Below are 27,826 nucleotides of genomic sequence, written 5' to 3' on the forward strand. Positions count from 1 at the left end.
AATAAGTTGCTCATGCATCGCAGAAGAACACTTTGTGGGATAATTCTTTTATGTATCTTTATGAACTCCTATCCCTTCCTAATCACAGATATGGATTAGACAAAAATTTACTTTTGTTCTCTGTTCAAGCAGAAGAATATGGCTAAGGATGTTGAAGTGAAAGGATTCAACCCAGGATTAATTGTCTTAATAGTTGTCGGTGGGCTTCTGTTGACATTCCTCATTGGGAACTACTTGCTTTACATGTATGCACAGAAAGCCCTTCCTCCAAAGAAAAAGAAGCCAGTTTCCAAGAAGAAGATGAAGAAGGAAAGACTGAAGCAAGGTGTTTCCGCACCTGGAGAATAGATGCCCTAAACACACTGCGGTTAATTCCCTTGTTCATCTCGAGTAAACTATGTGAGTTCATATTTAGCGGCGTTGTCAAACAGATAGTTGGACTTGTTATCATTTTCAATTTCCCATCATCATAGTTAGAGCTCAACTTTAGAACTTGTTAATGTGTAGAATTTTCCCCTCTTATTTTCATGTTATCTGACGGAGAAGTTGTTTTGCAAGCTACTGATTTCTCTATTCTCTTCCCATAGAACCATTTCCCCCTATTGTTTTCCTTTTGATCATGTCTGAATTTCTTGGGAGGTTTGTGCTTCCTGCTCCTTTCTTGGGTTGGATAATTGGCATACAAGAGTATGGCTTAGCGGTCAATGAAGCGAGTGAAAACCTTGGAGGTTAGGATTTAAATCTCAGTACACGTTCCATCAGTCAAATTCCTCCAAAGTTCTCTCCATTCACTCTCAATGACTCACCTACTTCTGTGAACTCCATTTACGGAATTACACTAAATATGTTGTTATATTTCTTTTGATGACTTTCGAGTTGCCAATAGTACCTCATTTGACTCCATACGTGATGAAATAATGACATAGTAATTGCAAATTTCATAAGAAAAAGAAGTTAGATCGTCTATGAATTTTTGGGAATGACAGACTGAAATTTTTTTGCCCAAATTTAGTAGGACCATTCATAATGACATACTCCCTCTGTCCACAATTGTTTGTCAGGGTAAGGTCATGCACATCCCTCAAGGAAAATTTAATACAAGGTGTAATTTGATTAATATAACCCTACTATATCAAGAATATCAAAAGTCCATATAACTTTTCAATTGAACTACACAATCATTAAGGGCAGAATTGGAAAAAAGTGATTAATTATTTCTTGATTGTTTAAATTGACAATTAATCTTGGACATCTATTTTTAGTATACCTGCCAAACAATTGTGGACGGAGGGAGTAGTAAACTACTAGTTACAGTAGCCCGTGCTAGCACGGATCCAACATATATTTTTATTTTTTATTTTAATTTATGTGACATTAATAAAATTTTAACGGTCAAACAATTTTTTTGTATGTTCTTTAGTTTTTAAGTTGTTGATTATTATGGTTAATAATACTTTATATGTAATTTTCTATATTCTCTTTGTCCCAATTTATGTGTCATTGATAGAATTTCGAAAGTCAAGCAAATTTTGTATATGTCTTTTAGATTTTGAAGTTATTTAATTACTATGAGTTATAGTACATTTTACGTATATGTTACTTTTTCTATCCCAAACTATGTGACATTAGTAAAATTTTGAGAGTTGATCAAATTTTTTGTATGTCCTTTAAATTTTGAAGTTGCTAATTATTGTGTGATTTGTAGTACTTTTCATGTTATTTCAAATAATATATGTTATTTCCTCTATCCTAATTTATATGGCACTAATAGATTTTGAGCTTCAACCAAATTTTATAAATGTCTTTATAATATTTTAGGGTTTAATTACCTCTTTTTTATTTTTAATCCATTAATATGCTTTCTTCACAATTATAAGTAGAGCTACCTTTCAATGTTGATGGTTTAGCAGCACACCCTTAATAGAACAGACCAACGAAAACTTCCTCTTATTACTTATTGTGCGTATTATTAAGTAAAAAATATTCTAATTAATTCTACTAAAAATTCACTAATTGAATGCTGAGAGAAATTAATTAATGTGAGAAAAGTACTGAAAGAAAGACTTAATTCTACTCCATCCGTCCAATAATTATTGTCTATTATATTATTTTGGAATGTCCTACAATACTTGTCCACTTATGAAATCAATGGATAGTTTACCCCTTATCATTAATTATAGTCATTTTTCAATTATATTTTTTAATACATTGGAGAAATATTATTGGAGAGAGAATAGTTGATATCAGTCACCAAAGCAATACAACTAACTAGTAATAAGTGGGGCCCATGTTTTCAGAAAGTTGTGCGAATTATTTGTAGTTTTAAGGAGACAAATTAGTCCAATAGATACAAAAAATGAAATGGAGTTGCACTACTCCTTTAACTAATCAATTGAATTACATTTTTCATGTGAAATTACAAAAGTAACATCTGAGAATTTTTTTTGTCAATTCCCATAAACGGGAAGCTCCTCACATTCACTCTTATTAATAGTAGTAATATAATAATTTTCAAAGTTAAATTAGATTGTATTAATTTGATATTTTAAACAAAAAATTTAAATATGCAAAATCTATACAAAAAATACTATAAATTGTAATTTCTTGCATATGAATATGATGAAAAAACACATTGTAAAATATTAGTTAAAATTCTTATAGTTTGACTCTAAAAAGGAAATCATAACAATTAAAAGTGTATAGAGAGAGTAATAAATAGGTAATTAAATTTCAAGAAGTCTAAAATAAAAGGTTGAAAAACAGAATAAGATAGACAAAATATATTGAAAATTGAAAACATATAAATAATAAATGAGCCCAAATGAGGTCTAACTTTTCGGCAAATAAAATAGTAGATAATTAATGGTGTTAAATTGTCCAATAATATAAATTTTAAAGATACAACCATAAAAGAAGAATGTACAACACTATCAAAGCACATATCATCCAACACTTGTCATGTGCTAAGTAGTAGATATTCCCACTTATTATATATAACAATACCCATAACTTATACACGATCCGAATCACTTTTTTTTAATCATTTATAGTAATCACAAAAAAAGGAATTCAGATTTTTTCCAACTCATTACGTAATATATTATTACGGTAGGACTATATGTAATGTTTCTCCAACGCATTCTGAAGATTTCATGTTATGCTTGTGCAAATACACACGAAAAATGGTGAAAGTTGGGTAATTTCTAAAAGTTCACTTGTAAATGCGAAAATATGCGTGAAAAAATGGTGGGACTATACGTAATGCTTCCCTAACTCGTTACGGAGGTTCTCATATATATTTTTTAGAAATATTTTTTGAATGCCCCAACGATGCCAAATCCATTGGCTAATACACACGAAAAATGGTAAAAGTCGAGTAATTCTTAAAAATTGGCTCGTATATGCGAAAATATGCATGAAAAAATGGCGGAACTATACACAATGCTTCCCAAAATCATTGCAGAGGTCCTCATATAGTTTTTTCAGAAAAAAAATCCAGGCGCCCCAAAGGTGTCAGATCCATGGGCTAATATACACAAAAAAATAGCAAAAGTCGAATAATTTCTAAAAGTTACTCGTAAACACGAAAAAATGCGTGAAAAAACGGCGGGACTATACGTAATGCTTTCACAACTTATTATGCAGGTCCTCATATATTTTTTCAGAAAAAAAATTGGGGTGCCCCAAAGGTGCCAGATCATTGGTAACACCGAAAAACAGCAAAAAACGGATAATTTCTAAAAGTTGGTTCGCAAATGTAAAAATATGCGTGAAAAATGGCAGGATTATACATAATGTTTCCCCAACTCAGATCCATGGGCTAATACACATGAAAAACAACGAAACTCGAGTAATTCCTAAAAGTTAGGTCGTAAATGCGAATATATGCGTGGAAAAAAAATAACAGGACTATACGTAATGCTTCCCAACTCATTACGAAGGTCCTTAAATATTTTTTTCAAACAATAAAAAATCGAGTGTCCAAGATATGCCAGATCCATGGCTAACACATGAAAAACATCGAAAGTCGAGTAATTCCTAAAAGTTGGCTCGTAAATGCGAAAATATGCGTGAAAAAAATGGCCGAACTATAGGCAATATTTTCCTAACTCATTATGGAAGTCCTCATATAGTTTTTCATTAAAAAATTTTGGGAGCCTCAAAGGCGCCAGATCCATGGGCTAATAACACACGAAAAATGGTGAAAGTCGTGTAATTTCTAAAAGTTGATCTATAAATGCAAAAATATGCATGAAAAACAGCGGGACTATACATAATGTTTCCCCAACTTATTACAGAGGTCCTCGTGTAGTTTTTTCAAAAAGAATTTTCGGGTGCCCCAAAGACGTTAGATACATGGGCTAATACACACGAAAAACCACGAAAGTCGGGTAATTCTTAAAAATTGGCTCGTAAATACGAAAATATGCGTGATAGAAACGGTGGGACTATACGTAATGTTTCCCCAACTCATTACGAAGGTCATCATATAGTTTTTTCAGAAATTTTTTTTGGCGCTCCAAGTTTGCCAAATTCACGAGCTAATACACACAAAAAACTAAGAAAGTCGTGTAATTTTAAAAAGTTGGCTCGTAAATAATAAAATATGCGTGAAAAAAATAGCGGGACTATACGTGATGTTTCCCCAACTTATTACGGAGGTCCTTATATAGTTTTTTCAGAAAAAGGTTTCGGTGCCCCAAAAGCGCCAGATTCATGGGTTAATATACACGAAAAATAAAGAAAGTTGGGTAATTTCTACAAGTTGGCTTGTAAATGTGAAAATATTCGTAAAAAAATAGCAAGATTATGCATAATGTTTTCCCAACTCATTATTGAGGACTTCATTTAGTTTTTTCAAAAAATATTTCCATGTACCCCAAAGGCGCCAGGTCCATGGGTTAATACACATGAAAAAGGCGAAAGTAGGGTAATTAAAAAAAGTTGGCTCATAATTGTGAAAATATGCGTGAAAAAAATAGCGGAACTATACATAATGTTTCGTCAACTCATTATAGAGGTCTTCATATATTTTTTTTTATAAAAAAAAATCGGGTACCCTAATGGTGCCTGATCCATGGGCTAATATACACAAAAAACAATGCAAATCGAGTATTTCTTAAAAATTAGCTAGTAAATGTAAAAATATGCATGAAAAAATAGTGAGACTATACGTAATGCTTCCCTAACTCATTACAGAGGTACTCATATAGTTCTATTAGAAAAAAATTCGAATGCATTAAAGGCGCCAAATCCATGGGCTAATACACAAGAAAAACGGTGAAAGTCAGGTAATTTCTAAATGTTTGCTCATACATGCGAAAATATAAGTAAAAATATGCATGAAAAAAATAGTGAGACTATACGTAATGCTTCCCTAACTCATTATAGAGGTCCTCATATAGTTTTTTTCAGAAAAAAAATTTGGGTTCCCCAAAGGCGTTAGATCCATGGGCTAATACATATGAAAAATGGTGAAAGTCGAGTAGTTCCTAAAAGTTGGCTCATAAATACGAAAATATGCGTGAAAAATAACAGGACTGTACGTAATGCTTCCCTACCTCATTACAGAGGTCCTCATATAGTTATTTTAGAAAAAATAAAATTAAGGTGACCAAGAGGCGCTAGGCCATAAACTAATACACACGAAAAACGTTGAAAGTCGGATAATTTCTAAAAGTTGGCTCGTAAATGCAAAATAAAACGGCAGAACTATGCGTAATGCTTCCCCAACTTATTACGAAGGTCCATATACAATATTTTCGAGCAAAAATTTTTGGGTGCTCCAAAGACGCTAGATCCATGGGCTAATACACATGAAAAACAGAGAAATTTTGGGTAATTCCTAAAAATTGGCTCGTGAATGCGAAAATATGCGTGAAAAAACAGTGGGACTACACCCAATGCTTCCCTAACTCATTACGAAGGTCCTTGTATAGTTTTTTAATAAAAAAAAATTGGGTGCCCCAAAGTCGTCAGATCTATGGGATAATACACATGAAAAATGGTGAAAGTTGGATAATTCCTAAAAGATTGCTCATAAATGCGAAAATATGCGTGACAAAAATGGTGGAACTATATGCAATGCTTCCCTAGCTCATTATAGAGTTTCCCATATAGTTTTATCAAAAAAATAAATTCAGGTGCCTCAAAGGCGTCAAATTAATGGGCTAATACACATGAAAACAACGAAAGTCTGGTAGTTTTTAAAAATTGACTTGTAAAGGCAAAAATATGCTGTAAAAAAATGGTGGGACTATATGTAATGTTTTCGCAACTCATTATGGAGGTCCTCATATACCTTTTTCAGAAAAAAATTCAGATTCCCTTAAGGCGCTAGATCCATGGACTAATATACATGGAAAACGATGAAAGTCAGGTAATTCATAAAAGTTGGCTCATAAATGCAAAATTTGCATAAAAAAATCGTCGAACTATACATAAAGATTCCTCAACTCACTACGGACGTCCTCATATAATTTTTAGAAAAAAAAATTAGGTATCCCAAAGGCGATGGATCCACGAGCTAATATGTATTAGCCCATTGATTTGATGCCTTGGGCACCCCTAATTTTTTTATAAAAACACTTTATGAGGACCTCCATAATGAGTTGGTGGAGCATTTCATATAGTCCAGCCATTTTAAGACATATTTCAAATTTACGAGTCAACTTTTAGGAATTACGCGATTTTGTTGGTTTTTCATGTTTAATAGCCCATATATCTGATGCATTGGGCCACCCAAAAAAAAATTCTGAAAAAAAATTATGAGGACCTCCAAAGTGAGTTCAAGGAGCACTACGTATAGTCTCGCCCTTTTTAAGATATTTTTACATTTACGAGCCAACTTTTAAAAATTACACGACTTTTGTGGTTTATCTTGTGTATTGGGAACCCGAAATTCTTTTCTAAAAAAACTTTATGATGACTTTGGTAATGAGTTGGTGAAGCATTACATATAGTCCTACCATTTTTAAGGCATATTTTTGCATTTACGAGTAACATATTAGGAATTACGTGGATCTGGCGCATTGGGCACCTGAATTCTTTTTCTGAAAAAAACTTTATATGAACTTCTGTAACGAGTAGGGGAAGCATTGCATATAGTCTCACCATTTTATAAGGCATGTTTCGCATTTATGAGCCTTCTTTTAGGAATTACGTAACTTTCTTGGTTTCTCGTGTGTATTAGCCTATAGATTTAGCTACTTGGGGCACCCCAAAATTTTTTGAAAATTTTTTTATGAGGACCACCGTATTAAGTTGTGGGAAATTACGTATAGTCCTACCATTTTTTAAGACATATTTTTGCATTACGAGCCAATTTTTTGGAATTAGGTGAATTTCTTGGTTTTTTGTGTGTTCATGTCCATGAATCTGGCGCATGTGGGCACCTGATTTCTTTCTTCTAAAAAGCCTTAATAAGGACCTCTGTAATTAGTTGGGGGGCATTACGTATAGTACCACTATTTTTACGGCATATTTTCGCATTTACAACCCAACTTATAGGAATTATGCAACTTTCTTTCTTTTTCGTGTGTATTGGTACATGAATTTTGTTGCTTGTGTGCGCTCGATAGTTTGTTTGGCCGGATTTTTTTTTTTAGCATCCGTGCCGACCGATTAAATCATTTGTGTTGGTTCGAAGGGGAAAACATAGGTATTTTCAAGTTCAAACAAGGCCCAAAACAGGAAAGTCATTTTTTCCCATTTTTTCGTGTGTTTCGTCCATGAATTTTTTGTGATATGTGAGTCCAGGGTTTTTTGGCAGAAATTTTATGTGGGTCTCTATGATGACCTATTAAATGGCGCACGTTGGTACGAAAGAGCAAACGTAGGTATTTTCAAGTTCAAAGAAGGCCCGTAACGAAAAATAGTGATTTTTTTTATTTTTCGTATGTTAGTCCATGAATTTTGTGTGATAAGTGCATCCAACAATTTTTTGACAAAATATTTTTGTTGTCATCCGTGGAGACCTATTAAATGGTGGTGTTGGTTCAAAGGGGCAAACAAAGGTATTTTCAAGTTCAAATAAGGCCCAGAATGGGGAATAGTGAAATTTTTTGTTTATCATGTATTATAGTCCATGAATTTTGTGTGATATATGCAATCAACGGTTTTTTGGCCATTATTTTCCTTGGACGTCCGTGACAAGCAATTAAGTGGCGCTCATTGGTTTGGATGGTAAAATGCACATTTTTTTCAAGTTCAAATGAGGCTAAAATGAAAAACAGTGATTTTTTCCCATTTTTCATGTGTTATAGTCAATGAGTTTTGTGTGATATGTGCCCCAAAGGTTTTTTGGCCCAATTTTTTTTGGACATTCGTGGCAACCTTTTAATAGCGTGCGGTGGTTCAGAGGGATAAACGTAGGTTTTTTCAAGTTCTAACGAGTTCCATACTGAGAAATAGTTATTTTTTCATTTTTTTGTGTTATAGTCCATGAATTTTGTGTGATATGTGCGTCCGACATTCTTTTCGCTAAAAATTTCCAGTGGGCGTCCATGACGATCTACTTAATGGCATGTGTTGGTTCAGATTGGCAAATGTAGGTTTTTCTAATTCAAATTAGTCTCGGAAAGGAAATTGCAATTATTGCAATTTTCATGTGTTTTAGTCAATGGATTTTGTGTGATATGTGCGTTTGGCGATTTTTTGGCTGAAACTTTTTGTGGGCATCTGTGGCGATCTATTAAATAGTGAGCGTTGGTTCGGCGGGGAAAATGTAGGTATTTTCAAGTTCAAAAGAGGTCTGAACAAGGAAATAGAGATTTTTCTATTTTTTGTGTATTATATAGTCCATGAATTTTAGTGATATGTGCGTCCGGTAATTTTTTGGCCGAATTTTTTTGTGGGTATCGTGACGACCTACTTAAAGGTGTGCATTATGGAGGGGAAAATGTAGGTTTTTTTCTAATTCAAATGAGTGTCTGACCAAGAAATAGAGATTTTTCCATTTTTCAAGTGTTATAGTCCATGAATTTTATGTGATATGTATACCCAAAGATTTTCTGGCAATCATACTTTTTAAAAAAAAAATAAAAAAATTTGGCTATCAATCATACTTGAATGTGGAAACTGGGAGAAGAAGAAATCTAATTTCAATTTGAAAATTGGTGGCTTAAGGTGGAAGGGTTCAACAACTTGGTTAGAAATGGTGGAATGACATAGTGGTCGAAGGTTTCCCAAATTTCAAACTTTGTGCCAAACTAAAAATATTGAAAGATAAGCTCAAAGTCTAGAGCAAATTCATTCTTGGGGAACTTACTAATAGGAAAAAATGCACTAATGCATGAACTGGAAGAGCTTGAGTTAGCTCAAGATAATAGGGTCTTGACTGAAAACGAAATGGTAGTTAGAGCCACAATTCTTATGGAACTTGAGGTGCTGGCTAAAAATGAAGAGTCAAGTTGGAGGTAGAAATCCAGAATTTTGTGGCTGAAACATGGGGATAATAACACTATTTTTTCTTCAAAGAATGGCTTCTGAACACTGGAGGTACAACACCATTGATAGACTAGTGTCTCATGGGGTGGAAATTAAAGAACCTGGAGAGGTCTGATAGAATTCTACAACAAACTTTACGCAGAATTAAAACCCGAGAGACCATCCTTTTAAGATGGTAGATTGTCCCAAAATCACTCGAAAGCAACAAGATTGGTTGCAGAGACCTTTATCAAAACTAAAAGTGCTCTAAGTTGTAAAGCAGTATAATTGTGACAAAGCACCCGGACATGATGGCTTCACTATGCAATTCTTTAAAGAGTGTGTTTGAAGCATTTTGAAAGAGGACTTAATGCATACCATTCAGAATTTTCATAAAAAGGAAGTTTACGAGAAGTCATTAAATGTTACTTTCATAGCATTATGCCAGAGAAGGCAGGGCAGAAACACTTAGGGATTTTAGGCCAATTAGTCTGATAGGAGGAGTCAACAAGATTACATCAGATGATTTTTCTGAAGGATATGGACACAATTCTACTAGCCAATGAGTTGGTGGATTCTAGGGTGAGACAGAAGACCCCATGAATTTTGTGCAAGTTGGACATTGAGAAGGCTGATGACCATATTAACTGGTACTTCCTTCTCAAAGTCCTAAAAGATACAGGTTTTGGTACCAAATCAATAAACTGGATAAGTTATTGTATATCCATTATGAAGTTCTCCCTCGTCATAAATGATAGTAATAAATGGTTTTTTCAGTCACAAAGGGGCTTGAGCCAGGGAAATCCCATGTCTCCTTTTCTTTTTATTTTAGCCGTGGAGGATCTTTACCACATAATTAGAATGACAAAGAGCAATGGGTGGAATAAGGGTTTTTATGCTTCACCTAATAGGGGTAGTGCTATGGGAGCTACTCACCTATTATATGTTGATGACTCACTAGGTTTTTGTGATGCAGATATATCTTAGATCAGACACCGTAGACCTATCTAAATTATTTTTGAAGGTATTTTCGTATTGTATGGTAATTGGCATAAGAGCTTCGTCCACCAGTCAATCACATGAACAATTTGCAACTGCTAGCAGATACTCTTGAATGCCAAATGGTTCCCCTTCCAACCAAATATCTTGATTTACCTTTAGGAGCCAAAAACAAAAAGAATAAGGTATGGAATGAAGTCTTGGAAATAAGTGGCAGAAAACTATCAAGGTGGAAGTGCCAATATCTTTCTTTGGGAGGTAGGTTAACACTAATCAAATCTGTAATGAATGCCCTCCCAATTTATATGATGAGCTCGTTCACGATTCCCAAGAGTATAGACAAGAAGATTAATGGGTTAAGGAGATCCTTCTTGTGGCTGGTAAGTAAGGAAAAAATAGGCTACAATATGGGATACCCTCACACTCAACCAGAATGATAGGGGTTAGGAATCAAAAACCTTAATATCCAGAATGAATCCCTAATGCAGAAGTGGCTCTAGAGACTCTGCATAGGTGACAGGGCACTATGGAGAAGATTTATTGCTGAGAAATATAGTTTGCTAAACCAATGGTCTAATGAAGAGGTTTTGGGTACTTCTGGTTGTTGTGTCTGGAAGTTCATCAAAAGGTTGTGGCCACAATTACTAACATCTCCTTTAAAGTGGGTGATGGAGTAAGAATAGATTTTTGGAATGAACTTTGGATAGAGGAAAACAATTTGAGAACTTTGTTTCCTCGGTTATATGTCTTAAATTCACAAAAAAATACTTGAGTGTCACAAGTTTGGAGTCCCCAAGGATGGAGTTTGATTTTCAGGCGAGCTATGAATGACTGGAAAGTTTCAGAGATTGCGAAATTCCTTCAAGAAGATTGCAAGATTCCTTCAATTTTTTAGTATGTTTCCTATGATATTTATTAATGGAGCTGACAAACCTATTTGGTTGCTCCACAACAAAGGGGTTTTTACAGTTAAATCTTGCTACCGGAAGAAGAATAACAATCAATCCACAATAGGCTTCTGGCCTTAGAAGCAAATCTGGAAGGTCACTAGCCTCCTGAAAGTCTCTTGCTTCATATGGTTGGCAATTAGAAGAGCATGTCTAACTCATGAAGTGCTATAAGGAAAAGGAATGTAAATCTATTTAAGATGTTTTATGTGTGATCAGGATGCAGAGAACAACTTTCATCTATTCCTGCACTGCATAACAGCCACAAAGTTGTGGGACATGTTCCTCAGTATTCTTGGGGTCAATTGGGCAACGACAAATTAGTTGCTTAACAGTTGGAAAGGTATCAGTAGTGGAGGGTCAAAGGAGAACAAGTGGATGACCATTCCAGCATGTATCTTGTGAACACTATAGAAGGAATGGAATACCATGTGTTTTGAAAGCAAGGGCAGCAACATTCAAAAGATAAAGAGTCAGTCTTAGTTTATTGTATTTTTGGTATAAACAAGAGTTGGGGGATACAAGACTAGTTTAATTCACAAGTAACTTGTAAAGTTCTACTTTTGCATTCCTGTTGGAGGATTTCCCATACTTTGGTGGGTGTAAGATTCTTCCTCATCATTTCTTGGATGATGAGTTTTTTGTGAATACAAAGTTACCCTTGGCTAAAAAAAATGACCTAGTGGACCATACCCGTAACCTCTAAAGAATCCACGCCACTTTCTTTAGCGTTTAGGAGTTACAAAAGAGGAATTCAAGATTTGTTTTCAATTTTTCATGTGTATCAATTCATGAATATTTGAAAATATGTCTAAAATGGCTCTATTGACCCAATCAAATTTTTAATAAAGAAACGAAATGTAGGAAAACTTTAGGGTAGATAGGCTAGCAATTCATATAAATCTGGGTAATTTGCTTTCTACCAAAGTATGAAGTAAAAACATTTCATGACATACTTTAATGCTTAGGTTTTTCACATCATTCTTTGGAGTTGGGATTTACAAGAAACAATTTTTCTATCCCATAAAGGTAGGTAGAATTTACGTAGATCCTATCCTCCCCAAAACCCACTTGGGGATTACACTAGGTAAGTTGGGATTACCAGATTTAAGGGCATAGAGATATGTTAACCAGAGCAACACAAATATTATTGGCAGAATCCATCTCTTTTATGCACATATACATTATAAACACAACACATATAGGTCTTCAAGTTTTACATAACTGGCAAAACTATTAAAAAGTCGAGCGTTCAAAAGCTTTAAGAAAATGGATACAAATCAAACACAAGAAGGAAATGGCTTGGACTCCTCATCAAGATAATCTTGCTTAGCGGCCCATGGTTTGCTCGTTAGGGGGATCATAACGAGCACTTGTTGGGCGTTAAAGCCAGGATGAGGAAGCCTACGACGAAGCTCACGACCTTCTTGGCAAAGAGCACAAGGGTGGCAGAAGAAATGAGTTGCAAAGTCACAAATAGACTCACATTGCTCGCGCTGCACCTCGTCCTCAACAAAGCTCCCGCAGCACCCACTAGATCTGTTGAACGCCTCACAGCTCCCCTGCAGAGGATACAAATTTGGATTTACAAGCTCTAACTGGGATAAAACTTATAGAACTGTGACTGCAACCATCTGGGGGAACTTGAAGGAATATAAAAAGCTCCCTCATCCGATAAAGGTGAATTGATGCAGAAACAGCAACAAGAAACAAAAGGTGTAAGGTCTCACTAGTCTGCATACACACCACCTTCCCTAGACCCCCCCCCCCCCAACTCGTGGATTACACTGGTATGTCGTTGAATTCCCTTCTTTTTCTTTTTGATAAGTCATAAGCAGAATAGTTGCTCTACCTTCTTTTATCTATTTTACTTTTTTTGCAATAAATCCCTGCAAATCTCTATCCTTATACGAAGAAAGTTCAAGATTTACTGATAGTCCCGATCCTAACCAAAAAGATACATACATCCGAATGAAAAGTTAAATAGAGATAATTAACCAATTCTTAGGTCATGTCGCCAGTTAATTGATATGAATGAACTTTGTCTGAACCACTTTACATATTCTATAAGGATGTGTGAACCACTTTACCATTTTTTTATAAGGATGTGTAAACCACTTCACATTTTTTTATAAGAATGTGTGAACCACTATACCATTTTTTAGAAGGACATGTGAACCACTTTTATCTTTTAAAGTCAACCACAAAACTCTTACTGCTGAACTACCAGTTAGAAAGTATTTTTTACAACAAACCTATACACACGTACCGGACCAACAGTTATGAGCTTGGGCTAGGGTTAGACCATCTCCAACCCAACTCTATTTTACTCTCCATTCTCTATATTTGGAGAGTAAAATAGAGAAAGGGCTCTCCAACCATGATACAATTACAGAGAATTACAGAGAAGAAACAAATTCCAGGAGTAATCTCGAGGAATATGAACAGCGAGTTCAGGGATTAAACCCGAGAATTCAGCTAAAGAGAGAAATATAGCGAGAAGAAAACAATCTTATTAGCAATCAATTGAATGAATGTCAATGAGCTAATACAATCCTTTTATAGACTCCTAGAGAATGCTGAAACAGTTAAAATCCACAGCTACAGTAATAACAGAATTTAACCATCTAACAATGCTAACTGTTCTAACTAACTTCTGGACTTGTTAACAGAATTTGCCACATCAGCGATTAATTCTCCTTTTGCTAACTTGTATCAAACCACCCTCTAAATTACTCTCTATTCTCCATTTATAGAGAGGTGAATAGTAGTTCTCCAAATTTGGAGAACTGCTATTCACCTTTCTATTTCACTTTTTCACTATTTTATTATTATTTTCTATTATTTTGTAGTTAACATATTATTTTTCATATAGGCCATTAATTATATCTCTAATATTAGTAATTCATTTTAAATGTAATATAACATTTTTAAAAAATATATTATTTAATATATACTACTTTCATCCCGAATTAATAATGTTTCAATTTTTTTTAATTTTCGTCACTTTAATATAGATTGATATCATTATTATTTTCACTATGAAGAATGCACAAAATTAAAATGATAAGATGAAAATTTTAATTTAAAAAACAATACATGACATAATAATTTAACTACAAGATAACAATACATAACATAATAATTTTATCACAACGATAATTTAGTAATCCGGTAGTTCATTTTTCAGATTTAACAATATTCGGAAAAAAATAGTGTATGATCTACATAATTAGTGTAGTTGTGATTGCGGTTGTGCTTGTTGATTTCTTTTTTCAATTATTCGTAGTTGTTCTTGTTGAATGAAAATCTCCGATTTGAACAATTTTTAGCTAGACATAAAATGATTAAGGATAAAAATGTTCATTTTGAACTCCGTAATGCATTAATAGAGCATTTATGAGAGCAATGTAATAATCTTGAAAGTAGAGTATTTATGTAATTATATTTCACTAATAATTTCACTTTTATTTGAATTGTCCATTAATTTGTATATTATATAATATTAACTTGCAATTTATGTTATTTATAAATTTAGGAAAAATATAATTTTATATTAAGTAATGAATTTGAAAAAAATAATTTTTTATATTACATGAATATTATATAAAGTGATTATTTGGAAGAAAGGAAATAAAGGATGTGTATCATGAAATAAGAAAATAATAATGAAATAGAAATAATAATATAATATTGAGGAGAGAGAAAAAGATTTTTTTTAGAGAGTAAAATAGAGAATTGGGTTGGAGTTGGTTGTCTGAAAAAATAGAGAACTCTATATTTGGAGAGTAAAATAGAGATTAGGGTTGGAGATGCCCTTAGATTACAGTGTGCAAAATCCACATAGGACTTTCCAAAAATAGATTTTTCACTTTGATGCGGAAAATATATACAAAAGAGGAGGAAGATATGAAACAGAGCAATTGGAAAGAAGAAACACATACCACTGAAAGTAGAAATGAATTTGTGGATCATAACATAGAATGAGCTTAAGTAAATCATCTTCAGAAAGGTAAATTTTTTAGAAAGACAGCCTACCTCGAGATTGAACTTTCGGCGGATAGCTGTACGACTGGGATATGTAAAGCAAGGCGCCACACAATTCGAGCCAAAGAAGGATTGTCCAATCAGGTAGAGGCCAGTGTAAGGCAAGCAGTGATTGGCAAAAGTCCCTGGAGCAGAACCAAGTCTCTCAGCATTGCTCCCGTAGAGCACGCATGGGACCACGCTACCTAGTAAACCTGCAGAGCCATGATGGTCATTTATCAGATCAGTATGATAAATAAAAGCAAATTTAGGAGAAACCCGGAGAACTTCTGATCCCAGAAAGGAAAAGTATGTCTGGAACATCAACAGGAAAACCATATTGCAGAAATATAGCAATCAGACACAAGAACTAGCAAAAGTAGAATCAATCCAGTAAAGCACGGGATACATATAGAAACGAGCATGTGCGCATCTTGCTAATGGTCCTCTCTTTTGTTAGTGAATGCAAACTACTCAATTACATTAGACTGATTAATACCTTGAAAAAACAGTTTGTTGGCATCAAATATCTATAAACATCATTTAAAACGTTGAGTTAGATGTTTGTGCAAGATACATATGACTAGAAAATTAATATAACTTCGAATATTGATGTAGCAGATGCATTTGTGGAAAATAGACATTATTTCTTGAAGAACATACAAGATTCAAGGAAATACAATTTAAAAAATAAAGTGTTCCAGCTACTTCCATCTCAATATAGCTATTTCCTCACTTAACCAGGTCATCAAAAGAAGCAAAAATAAATTAAGAGAAGGGAATTTGGGGTACGACCCTTCCTTGGACACTACGTGAACGCGGGATGCTTTGGGCACTGGGCTACCCTTTTAAATTTTGGGCAACAAACTCCAACGTCTTAGTCATCAAAGTAAAATACAATTCCCCAGCTACAATTATCATCTATGACCATACATTTGCTTGCTAGTTCTTTTTCCATGAACATTAAGGAGCATATGTGCTCATAACTCAATATATGGAGAAATCATTCAATAAACACACTCACAAGGACCAATAGTTGATTTTAGCAAAGGCTGAACCTTTCTAGAGATTTCAATTCAACACCTGAACTAGAATTTCTAAACCTGATCATTAATGTTCTATACACAAACTAGATTGCTAAGTTTAATTAAAAAAAGATCGATCCACGAATTTTGATAAAAAAAAATAGAGACATTTTAATCCATCATAACACATAATCCAATCAATCAATCAACTATACATCAATCCTAAACTAATTTGGGTTGCTAAGGTTAATAAAGCAAAGATCATCCCACGAATTAAAATCCACAAACATTTAATCCATTATAGCATAAAATCTGAACAACCAATCAATCAATTGAACCTCAGTTCTAAGACTAATTAAAAACAAGATCATCCAAAGGAATTTCGATCCAAAATAGAGACATTTAATCCATCATAGCACATAATCCGATCTATCAACTACACCTCAATCCTAAACTAATATGGTTTGCTAAGATTAATCCACAAATTCTGACCCAAAAATAGACACACTTAATCCATCATAGAACATAATCCGATCAATCAATCAACTACACCTCAATCCTAAACTAACTTGGATCGCTAGGATTAATTTTTTTAAAACAAAGATCATCCCACAAATTTCAATCCAAAATAGAGACATTTAATCCAGCATAGCATAAAATCCTAACAACAATCAATCAAATGAAACTCAGTCCTAAACTAATTTGGGTCGCTAAGACTAATTAAAAACAACAAAATATAGACATTTAATTCATCACAGCATAAAGTCTGATCAACAATCAATCAACTACACCTCAATCAAAAACTAAAACAAATTTCAAGAAAATACTCACAAACTTCAATATCACTGCTGCAGAATTCATCAGTCCTTCCAAAACAAGCACAAAGTCCAGAATCCCACTGAGCCCTATTCATAATCGGGTCACCCACAACTCCATGACCCATGGGAACCCCTTCAGCTGTCCATCCCATCGGAACAGCAGCCGATAAAGGCTTCACCGGATCCGCCGGAAACGGTGGAACTGGGGTTGTTGAAGAAATGGGTTTATTGGGTTTCTTCTCATCTTTCACCTCAGATTGTTGATTGGGTAAAAGTGGGTTCGATTCATCGGTATTTTCCATTGGGATTTTGATGAAATCAAGAAAATTTATGAGAGATTTGAAAGATTGATGAAGAAATTTGTGTATGTATAATACTCTGTAAATCCGTGTGGAATTGGTCCTTTGTTAATACTGCTAAGTCTTCTTAATTAGTCAACTTTTGGACCTTTCATTCCCAAAAAAAAAATACTCGTTCTGTCCAACATTAATTGTCTAACTTCTTAAGAAATAATAAATAATAGGATAATATATTATACTATTCTTTGATTTTATTAAATATAATATTTTGAAAAATATGTTAGATGATAAATAGTATTTAATAGTAAGAATAAAATAGACACAAAAGATAAATTATCTCTTGATTTTTTAAATTGGACAAATATTGTTAGATAATTATTTTTAGTATAATGGACAACTATTGTTAGATGGAGAGAGTATCATTTTAGCTTATTTCAAATTCAGTAAAAATAAAAGGGATAAGGCATAAGTACTCCTAGACTATGACCGAAATTTCAGAGATACACCATAACTAAATTAAGGTCATATTATCCCGAATTCATTTTTTTGTAATATTGTACACCTTTTTTGGCTTACAGGGCATCCAAACATCTCCCACGCACCTCAATTATATGAAGTCACGGAGTGTGCCACGTAAGTTAAAAGGTTTATAAAATTACAAAAAAAAATGAGTTTAGCAGTAATAGGGCCTTAGTTTAGTTAAAATGTATATCTGGAATTTCGGTCATAGTCTAAGGAGTACTTGTGTCTTATCCCAAAATAAATAAAAGTATCGGTTACCGAGTTAATTCTATTTATTAGATATTTGAAAGTGGTTGATATATTTGAAAATAATTAGACATAATACATAAGTATGTCAGTTAATATGAATTCAGTTGATTGTGCACAAATAGGCATGTAGGACTCATTTGTTTGCGCTGAATCTTAATCATTCAGATTCAGCCCATTAAGTGCGTTTGATTTTTAGATCTGATTTTGAATCATTCAGATTCAGCTCATTAAGTCCATTTGTTTCTTTTCTTTTTTTGAAAAGGTCTCTTAATAGATCTAAAAAGATCTAAACGAAACAGATTTATAGGAGAGTCTTAACAACATTCAGACTTATATAATAAGTTATAAATTAATACAATTTCGCCTTCCTCGCTCTTTGTTTGACTTTGCTTTCACAGCTACAAACTTTCTTCCTCTTTTATCTCAATCAAACACCATATTTCCCCTCTTGAACTGGTAAGTTTTCATAATCTTTACAAGTATTTTTTTTTATATTAATAAATTTCTCTTGTTACAATAATATTTTTGGTGTATTAATATTTATTAAGGATTTTGAGTGAAAAATAGTAGTTACGATTAAAATTAATAAATATGTATATATATTTGAGGTCTCTTATTAGAATTTTGTCTTAGGCCAATAATTTACTTGAAACTCTTTGATCATCAAACTGCTTTTGGACATAATATCTCTAGCTTGAAGAGGTCTTGGCATAAGTTTTAATTTCATGTACATTTTGTCCAAAAATTCTCTCCCATGTGCTCTTTATGACTTGTTGGCGAAGCAGATGAGTAATACTTGAGTTGGCCATTTCTTTATCATTAGTTAACTCACAAGTCTACCTGATTCTGAAAATTATGTTTCTAATTATCATATTAAGAATGTTTTACTTTGTTAAACCGATGTGCTCTAGTAAGTTATATAACTTAAATTATTATGAAATAATTTTTAAACTCTTTATTGTAACCATTTGAACATTATTTTAATATCAAATAAGTACTATCTATGTGAAGCAGCATATTCAAATACTTGAGAATTTCTAGCACTATATCACAACATTCGATATTGATTAGGAGATTATCATCGTAGGTGGGTTATTAAAAAGGAGGGAAAATTTAACCATGGTCATGTACAACTTGAAAAGGTTATAGATTGTGTTTATGGAGTTCTGAAAGTAAGATTTTCTATATTGAATAAGGTGTCTTCATATTCTATTGATGTTCAGAGATGTTCAGAGAGATGTTGTTATGGCATGTTTTGCACTTCATAATTTTATTAGGAAGTAGCATATAAATGATGACCTTTTTAATCAATACGAGTCACCTTAATTAATATTTTACGAGAAAGAAGAAGAACACAAAGAAGTGTTAGATGACACAAATGTACCTGGTTGGACAACTGCAGATTCATAGATAATGAGTAATATGTGTGAAGAATTTGCACTTCAACTACTGCAAAGAAACGAAAATACTTGAGAGTTTTATTTTTTCATTATTTGGCATATTTTATAATATTTGAACATTAGAATTTGATCTTACTGTTTTGTAGTTAATTATTAAATTATCTTAAATCTGACCAATTGAATCGGCACAAGATTTGATTAGTTCAATAATTATTTTTATGGAATGATGTTTATGTTAAATTCTTTAAAATATTTATATAATCATATAACTTAATTTTTTAAATCAAATATAAGGATTTAAAATACTTTTTTTAATAAAAAAATAACATTTTTATTTTGTTGAAATGAAATTTATATGCTCATTCAGATATAGAAAACAAATCGTCTTAATCATTCAGTGCAGATCTAGAGACCACGCCTTAATATTCAGATCTAGACAATTAGATATTAATGCACATCTTAATATTCAGATACTTATTCAGATTTAGACATATGAATCTTAATAGAAACAAATAAGGTCTTAGACTTGTATAAAATTGAACAAGTAGGCACACGCATCCTGCGAGGCATGATACACGTAGGATGCCAATATGACACATAATTTCATATATGATATCATGTAGAACGAATGTGCCTATTTGTTCAATTTTATACAAGTTTAAGTGTCTACTTGTGTTTGTAGTGGCTGCGGGTTATCCTGGAGTTCCAAAAAAAAAGTGTTTACTTGTACACACCCAAAGTTAGAGGGCATAATGTCACTTGACGCAAAGTTAAATGACATGCTTATGTACTATCTTACACCCTCCGTCCTCCCATATTAGTTGATCATTTTCCTTTTTTCACACGCATATGAAGAAATCATAAATAAGAAGATAATTTTATTAATTTACCCCTTAAAAACTTTTTGGGAATGTGGACACTTTCAAAAATAATTAATTGCAAGGGCAATATAGGAAAATTTTAATTAATGTTTTCTTGATTTAGTAAGATGAACAACTAATCAACTATTTTTAATAAGATAATCAACAAATATGGGATCAAAGGAGTATTACTTTATCTCAAATTTCTAAACCAATACTTATTTTGGTATTTTTCTTTTTGCTAAAACGATATTCATTACTCTCTTTGTAACAACCCATTTTATCATTTTGAGTATTAGAGCTTTTATTGTATAAAATACTCTTCCGATATATTTTAAATGAGTGTTTTGGACTATTCGTAACTACAATTATGATATTAGTGGGGTAGTTTTTATAATTAGGTTACTTGGTGGTTATAGAAGATAGCATTAAAACAAATAGTGGACCATTTCTACCACCCCATAATTAGGCTTAATAATAATTAGGGATTTCCATCGTGAGTTAGAAACTCAACAAAACTTCCACTACAGCGATACAAATTGCAGAGAGGCCGACGAGTACTTCAGGTAAATCCAATATCCAATATGTATTTGGTGAACATGAACAAAGGTTTTATGATTATTATTAGATTATCGTTATTAGACTAGAATTTGAAGAGAACGAGTTCTCAGTGGTAGTATTAGGTTGACTTCTGATGATTAATGGCGATAGGTGGTTGAATTGTGATTAATTTCTGAGTGGTGGTGTAAGGAAATTATGTAGTGCAAGAGTAATAATATGGATTTGTATTTTCATTAAACTGTAAGGGAAATTATGGGTAGTGATTATTGTTGCTTTGTGTTGAATAATTGGGTGAAAACTTCGGTGGAGACAAACTTGTCTCTCTGTTCATTATTTAATTAAATTATTGTTAAGTACTAAAACCATAGATGGCAAATTATTATCTATTGAATTTAGCGAGTGGATTGCAGGCGAAAACTTTATAAACTTGAATGGTCACTGTCATGTTTTGATAATTTTGAAATGGCTTTCGTGTGTTTGCTGCCACTGGTATCGTGACCAGTGGCTTCAGTTTTACCATATTATAAACTAAAATTTGATAGATTGAGGTAGAGGTAATTAAATATATGGTGTAGTATATTATATGAATTACATTAAAGTTATGCTAATGGGAGGAATTAAGACTTGCCCTTAGGTTTGAACTTTAGGAAGTTGATTATAGAATTAGGTGAGTTTTTGGGTATAGGAGGGACATAGAATAATATGAGTGTTTATAGGCTTGTTAACTTACAAATTATGCATATATACTTGATAGATTGGAAAGGTTCGGAGACATTGAGGAAAGGAAAGGCATTGGAGAAGTAGCTTGCCTGACGTTAGTTCTTCGGTGGAGGTAGGTTATGGTTTGTTCTATTTGATAGATAAACTCTTAATAGCGATTGATATGCATTGACTGATATTGTGAAGTTCTCTATGTACTTGACTGTGTGATTGTGTGGCTTGATTGTGTGGTTGTGATTGGTCTAAAATCCTGAGACCGTGGGATTTATAATCTGAACACCTCTCTATTGAAGTTATGCCTTGAATAAAGAAGGCTTGATGTAATATTATTAATGAACTGAAAAGTAGTGATAATAAATGATAAATTAATAATATTATTGGATCGGAGTGTCACGTTCCGACACGGTATTTTTGGATCGGAGTGTCACGTTCCGACACGGTATTTTTGGATCGGAGTGTCACGCTCCGACACGGTATAATTGGATCGGAGTGTCACGTTCCGACACGGTAACCTTAAAGGAAAAAGATATTGAATTAACTTAATGTACTCAATCTCAATGAACGCATTTCCCAAACGAGTGTGATGTAGAGGCATGAGTCCTCGTGTGTGTGCTTGATATTGTGATTGATTACGTACTTGCTTCAATTGTTACTTGTTCATGTTGTGGTTTCTTATCACCTGCTAAGTGCTATAGTTGACTTTATACTATTACTCATTGTATATTAGTTTCTATTTTGGGTTGGCCGATGATACCTACTCAGTAAGTGTTCCTTGTACTGACTCCTACTTGTGTTTTCTGCGTTTTTCTTTTGTGGAGTGCAGCAAGTGTACCATCGACTTCGACTCGCCCTCAGCTCTAGCCAGTCTCCCGCACATCAGATTTCAGGGTGAGCTATTCCTTCTAGCTCGTGCTGGATTCTCTCAGTTATGGTGTGATGTCCTTGATTTTCGGACATGGACCAACGTATTTACTTATTTTGGGATCTCTAATACTTTTAGACTTGATATGTTAAGAACAGATGTCCTTGATGTGATGACTTTCAGATTTTGGGGATAATATGTAATAGACTTTAGAGGTTTATTTGATTGGTTACTTTAATAAGTTTTGGAGTTTCCGCGTTATTGTTGTTATTCGTAGTTGAATTATTGGAATATGTTGGGGTTTAGATTCCTTGGTCCGCCCACTTAGGAGGTTAAGTGTGGGTGCCACTCACGACTCAATTTGGGTCGTGACACTCTTCCTTTATTTTTACTTATTCATTGTAGTAATAAAAATAAATATTTATTTTTACTTATTTAGCTTGAAATATCAAGAGATAGTTTATCATGTTATTCCTATTTTATTTCTATCATTAAGTACTAATTATTTTCAATTCATCTTCGAATCAATGAAATTATTTATAATAATTAGGAGTAATTGAAGAAATTTATTATTTTATTTCGTAATTTCCTAGTGAGTGTGCCAAATTATATATGGACAAAAGGAATAATAAAAATTTATGTTTTTTGTTCATGTGAGGCTCGACATGAGTCGATCGAGCCTACAACCCAACTTAGTGTCTGTTTGAACTGACTTATTTTAGGTACTTTTAAATCAAAATAGCTCTAAACAGTTTTAAAGTATTTGGCAAAAGTTAAAAAGTGCATATAAGTACTTATTTTTAAATCAAAATAATAAAAATAAGTCAAAAGTCATAAGCTATTAATTCTAACTTATGGTTTTTATCCAAACATGCTCTTAGTACAATATCCACTCTAGTCGAGTTCAATTGTGGTTAAGTAGTTGAACATTTCTTTCTTCTTAGTACTTAGATTAGATACGTTTGAAATTATTTATTGAACATTTCTTTCTTCTTAGTACTTAGATAAGTTTGAAATTATTTATTAGAAAAAATAACACATTAAATTTAAGATTTAATTTTGAACATTTAATTGTGGACATGTAGACCCTTTCAATGGTACATATCACAATTAATTGTAATTTCATGTTCTATTAATCACGTAGTTCAACAACCACCATTCATTTTTGTTGAAAATTTCCATTCACCTTGTTAATTTAATGTCCAAGTCAAATTTTAAGTTTATAAATTTTGAATTCGAAATAAAATCAGCTTATAAAGTTCTTGACAAATTATTTATATGCACTAAGTGAATTTTTTTTTATATAATGAAAGTTTTCATGCGTCAAATTAAATTTGCAGCTCTGTTGTTTGTTATACTACTTGCGAGTTGTGGCGTGAGAATTATTTTCTTGATCATTTCAATTTTGTGAACTATATTTTTTAGTTCGTTTTAAATCATTAATTTTAACTTCTCATTTTATTTTTGATAAAAAAAAAATTTTGGAACCCCAGGATACCCACAGCCACTACATTCTCTACCACAGCCTCTGCCCTTCGGGTGAGCACTCTGTGCGCACTGGGTAAATTCCCCACTGTGTAATAGCCTGCAAACCACACAGGGGATGTAAATCGCACTAGGCAAGTCCTATGACAGGCTCGACTCAGAAGGCATTGAGGGGGGATCGATCTCGGGTCATCCGTGTGGATAACCACCCCTCCAAACTAACTGAGCCATCCCGAAGGACTTTGATAATTTTTTTATCATCACATAATTATAATATTTGATTCAAAAAATATATTAAATTTGTCACTTGATGATAGGGACTACCCAACAATAGATTTGCTACAAACCTAGGGTCCTTTTCTTTTCTCCATTAATGGACAAAAGGGGAAAAATGATTTATCAAAAACTTACAAAGAATAAAAAAACAAAATAAATAAATAGAGAAATATGAAGATAAGAGATTTTAGGGAAGAACCGACACTTGCAAATGCATAATACATCATTTGTTTTTTTGTCCCAAAAGGATAACATTTTCTTATATTATTATTTTATTTTAAAAATAAAATAAAATATATATATATATATATTTTATTTTAATATTGTATGTTTATAAGAAAAATTCCTTACTAAATTATTTTCTATTTTTAAAATTTGACCTCGATATTTCTAGTGAAAGATATCATATTGATTTAAACCAAAGTTAAACCCAATGGTGTAACTATTTTATGGATACATAAAGAATAAATTGCACCTATTAAGACACAAACTTTAGTAGATATATATATCATAATATAAAAGTAAAACCAACCTAAAAGCATTTGGAAAGTAATTACATTCTCTATATATCACATGAAAGTAAACTATATAATAAAGAAGTTCAAACATATATATTTTCTATTGCTTCATCAAAATAAGGACACACTCTCTTTGCCCATATAAATCTTAAAATCACACCATTAATTATAATTATATTAAACTATTACTCCATCATCCATGGTTTTTCTTCCCCTACAGAATAAAAAAAAAACTATAAGAAAAAACAATAACTAATATGTTATCACATAATATCAAACTACACTTCAAGAAAAAAGAAAAAAAAAAGGCAATTCGATACATAAAATATCGTCAATTTATGCAAGATGAAGGGTCACATGCAAACAAAGTGTAATGTAGTAGTCTAATACCTTGAAAAAAATATTAGTTAGCAATTCCACAATTTGAATTTATGATTTATATATGAATTATACAAAAGCAACTTTATTGTTCCTCGAAAGTTTTCACTAAAAAACTAAATTGCACTAATAACATAAAAAAGAAAGCAACTCGATGCATGAAATACTGTGTATTCACGCAAAGTCAAAGGAACTCCGACAAAGTGTGATGTAACGATCTACGCATTTATCCTGACACTAGTATTAATTGTTACTTTCATGATTTAAATTTATGACATATATATAAATTACACAAAGATAATTTCATTATTTCTCTAAAGTCCCCCCACCCCCCTTAAAAATACTAAACTACTCTAATAGCATAAAAAGAGGGAAGTCTGATGCACGAAGCATCAAGATAAAAGTCCATACCCCAACGGATATGATGTAGCACTCCACTACCTTGACCCACAGTAACAGAGCCAGAAATTTCATTAAGGGTGTCCAAGATTTTTTGGACAAATGAGTGTACTAAATATTTTAAAATTTAACTACATGCTAAAGTAAGTAAGTATGTTCTTCTTAAAAAGTGAAAAAAAAATAGTCGTTGTTGGTAAGATTCAAACACACAAACACTTTAAGTTTAAGTGTCTTGGCTCTTTCAAGGAGCCAGATATCACTAGGCTACATTACATTGTTGTGTCAAAAATGTCCAAAACATGTTATTTAACCATTTTATGTATCATTTTACTTGTATATACGGTAAATTCTTTGGATGGCGTCTGACACAAGCATTAATTATTAACTTCACGATTAAATTTGTAAGCTATATATAAATTACACCAAAAATAATTTTATCGTTATTCTAAAGTTCCCCTTTTAAATACTAAACTATACTTCAACAATAAACAACATCCAAATTATAGAGCTAAGATACAATCAAATCTAAAATAAACTAAATTATATCGTACCAATTTCGATAATACAAAAATATAATACACTATATTATTTAAGAATGAAGCTTCTTACATTTTTGTCAAGCTTAGTTGGTTTGTGATGAAACAACATGCCTTGATGATGACTATTATGCCTTCCTCCTCTTGGTGGAGGTATGTTAGTATGAGTTTCTGGTCCTCTATAATCAATTTCATAAATCTCTGAGGTGTCCACTTTTGATAAATCCATTTTCCCTATCAATAAATTTAAAGTGAAGTCATAGTAAGCAAAAATATATAAAAATAAATAAAATCAAGAATGGTTTATAAATATTAAGATGTAGCTTAATTAAATAGCACTAGCAAAATTAGAATTTAGACGTACTAAGTCGACACAGTAAATTTTGAAAGTTTATCTAATTTTAAAACAACAATATGGACCCCTTTTTTCAGTTGTTGTTAGTGCTTTCCTGAGCCTCCATCCATATCGCAATTAATTTGGTAAGCTACGAATTCGGTGCACAAAAAAGTACCTTCTATGCTAAACCTACCTACTTGTGAATAATTATTCTTATTTTAGAAGGGAAAAAAAATATATACTTATTTTTTATGCATATATATAAGTTCTTTATTTTCTATCAATCATAGTAAGCATGTGACTAAACATATTTCATAAACTTTAAGATACAAACACAGAAGAATCTAGGATTTAGAGTATGATATAGTGATTTTAGAAGAAGTGCAATCCAAATGTATGTATACATATTCAAACTAAAAAATAATGGAGCATGCGGTTAAATTCACAAAACTCATTCTAGATCCGCTTCTGAATAAGTACAAACCTGAAGAAGACGAAAAGGAAGGCGAGACGAGGAGGAGGAGAAGGAAGAAGATGACAATGAAGCTGCACTTAAGCTCCATCGTAAAGATCAAGATCTTCAAGAATGTATATATATATGTTTTATTTTATGCCAAAAGAGTGATGAAACTTGCTAATGAGAATTAATTAAGTACTCATTGGGGAAAAAAATAGATCATGAAAGAAGCATGAAGTAGAGAATAGCACATGATGAGTAGATTTAAGTTCACAAGTTTTGGCAATGGAAACACTCACCATCCACACAGCAATAAGTTACAAGGTCATGATGTAGATGTGTTGGATAGGAACATTTATGTAGTGTGTACCATACCCCCCTCCCCCCCACTTTGTTTAATTAATTACTATATTTTGTATATATTTCTTAAAATAATGATTTCTCGTTCAATATTCAATATTTATATTAAGGTCTTAATTGACTCAAATTCGCTCAGCATAAGACTCATCAAAAGTGTCATAAACTTTCGAAACCAATCGCATAGGGTATTGGAACGGATATAGAAATGGGTATCGAATTGTTAATCGATAGAACCAGTTTAGTGCCACTTAATATATACTTAAGCATAATATAGTGAATTTCGAACTAAAGTTAATGGGTTCAGAACCTCAAACTTTATACACTAAACTACATACATTGTGTTGCAATGAAGGAACCCCCCCCCCC

The 27,826-nt window shown here is 32.6% G+C and overlaps 3 protein-coding genes across 5 annotated transcripts in view; 1 reads left to right on the plus strand and 2 right to left on the minus strand.

Annotated features, from left to right (window-relative positions):
* Nucleotides 1–573, plus strand: part of LOC125833455 (DNA-binding protein S1FA-like) — a 73,754-nt gene extending 73,181 nt beyond the window's left edge. For 2 of the 3 annotated variants that reach the window (XM_049512617.1, XM_049512619.1), the window contains one exon: nucleotides 130–573. In XM_049512617.1, the coding sequence (XP_049368574.1) occupies nucleotides 130–348 (219 nt within the window). In that variant the 3' untranslated portion in view covers nucleotides 349–573. The remainder of the gene's footprint in view (nucleotides 1–129) is intronic. The other variant, XM_049512618.1, reaches the window with a different exon arrangement.
* An 11,921-nt stretch (nucleotides 574–12,494) lies between these two features.
* On the minus strand, nucleotides 12,495–17,652 carry LOC125833451 (cell number regulator 8). The gene is given in 4 exon segments (XM_049512610.1): nucleotides 12,495–12,733; nucleotides 12,736–12,934; nucleotides 15,411–15,613; nucleotides 17,255–17,652. Coding segments are annotated over 4 exon segments (723 nt in total). The 5' UTR covers nucleotides 17,544–17,652; the 3' UTR covers nucleotides 12,495–12,701.
* Nucleotides 17,653–24,957: 7,305 nt separating this feature from the next.
* LOC125833454 (uncharacterized) lies at nucleotides 24,958–27,436 on the minus strand. Its single transcript, XM_049512616.1, has 3 exons — nucleotides 27,128–27,436; nucleotides 26,380–26,540; nucleotides 24,958–25,207 (listed from the first exon to the last, which is right to left on the minus strand). Exons 1-3 carry the CDS (start codon nucleotides 27,204–27,206, stop codon nucleotides 25,187–25,189), a joined length of 261 nt encoding a protein of 86 aa, XP_049368573.1. The 5' UTR covers nucleotides 27,207–27,436; the 3' UTR covers nucleotides 24,958–25,186.
* Between the last annotated feature and the right edge of the window lie 390 nt (nucleotides 27,437–27,826).

This window comes from Solanum verrucosum, unplaced genomic scaffold (assembly GCF_900185275.1).
Source record: "Solanum verrucosum unplaced genomic scaffold, falcon-dt-bn FXZP01000142.1, whole genome shotgun sequence".
NCBI lineage: Eukaryota > Viridiplantae > Streptophyta > Magnoliopsida > Solanales > Solanaceae > Solanum > Solanum verrucosum.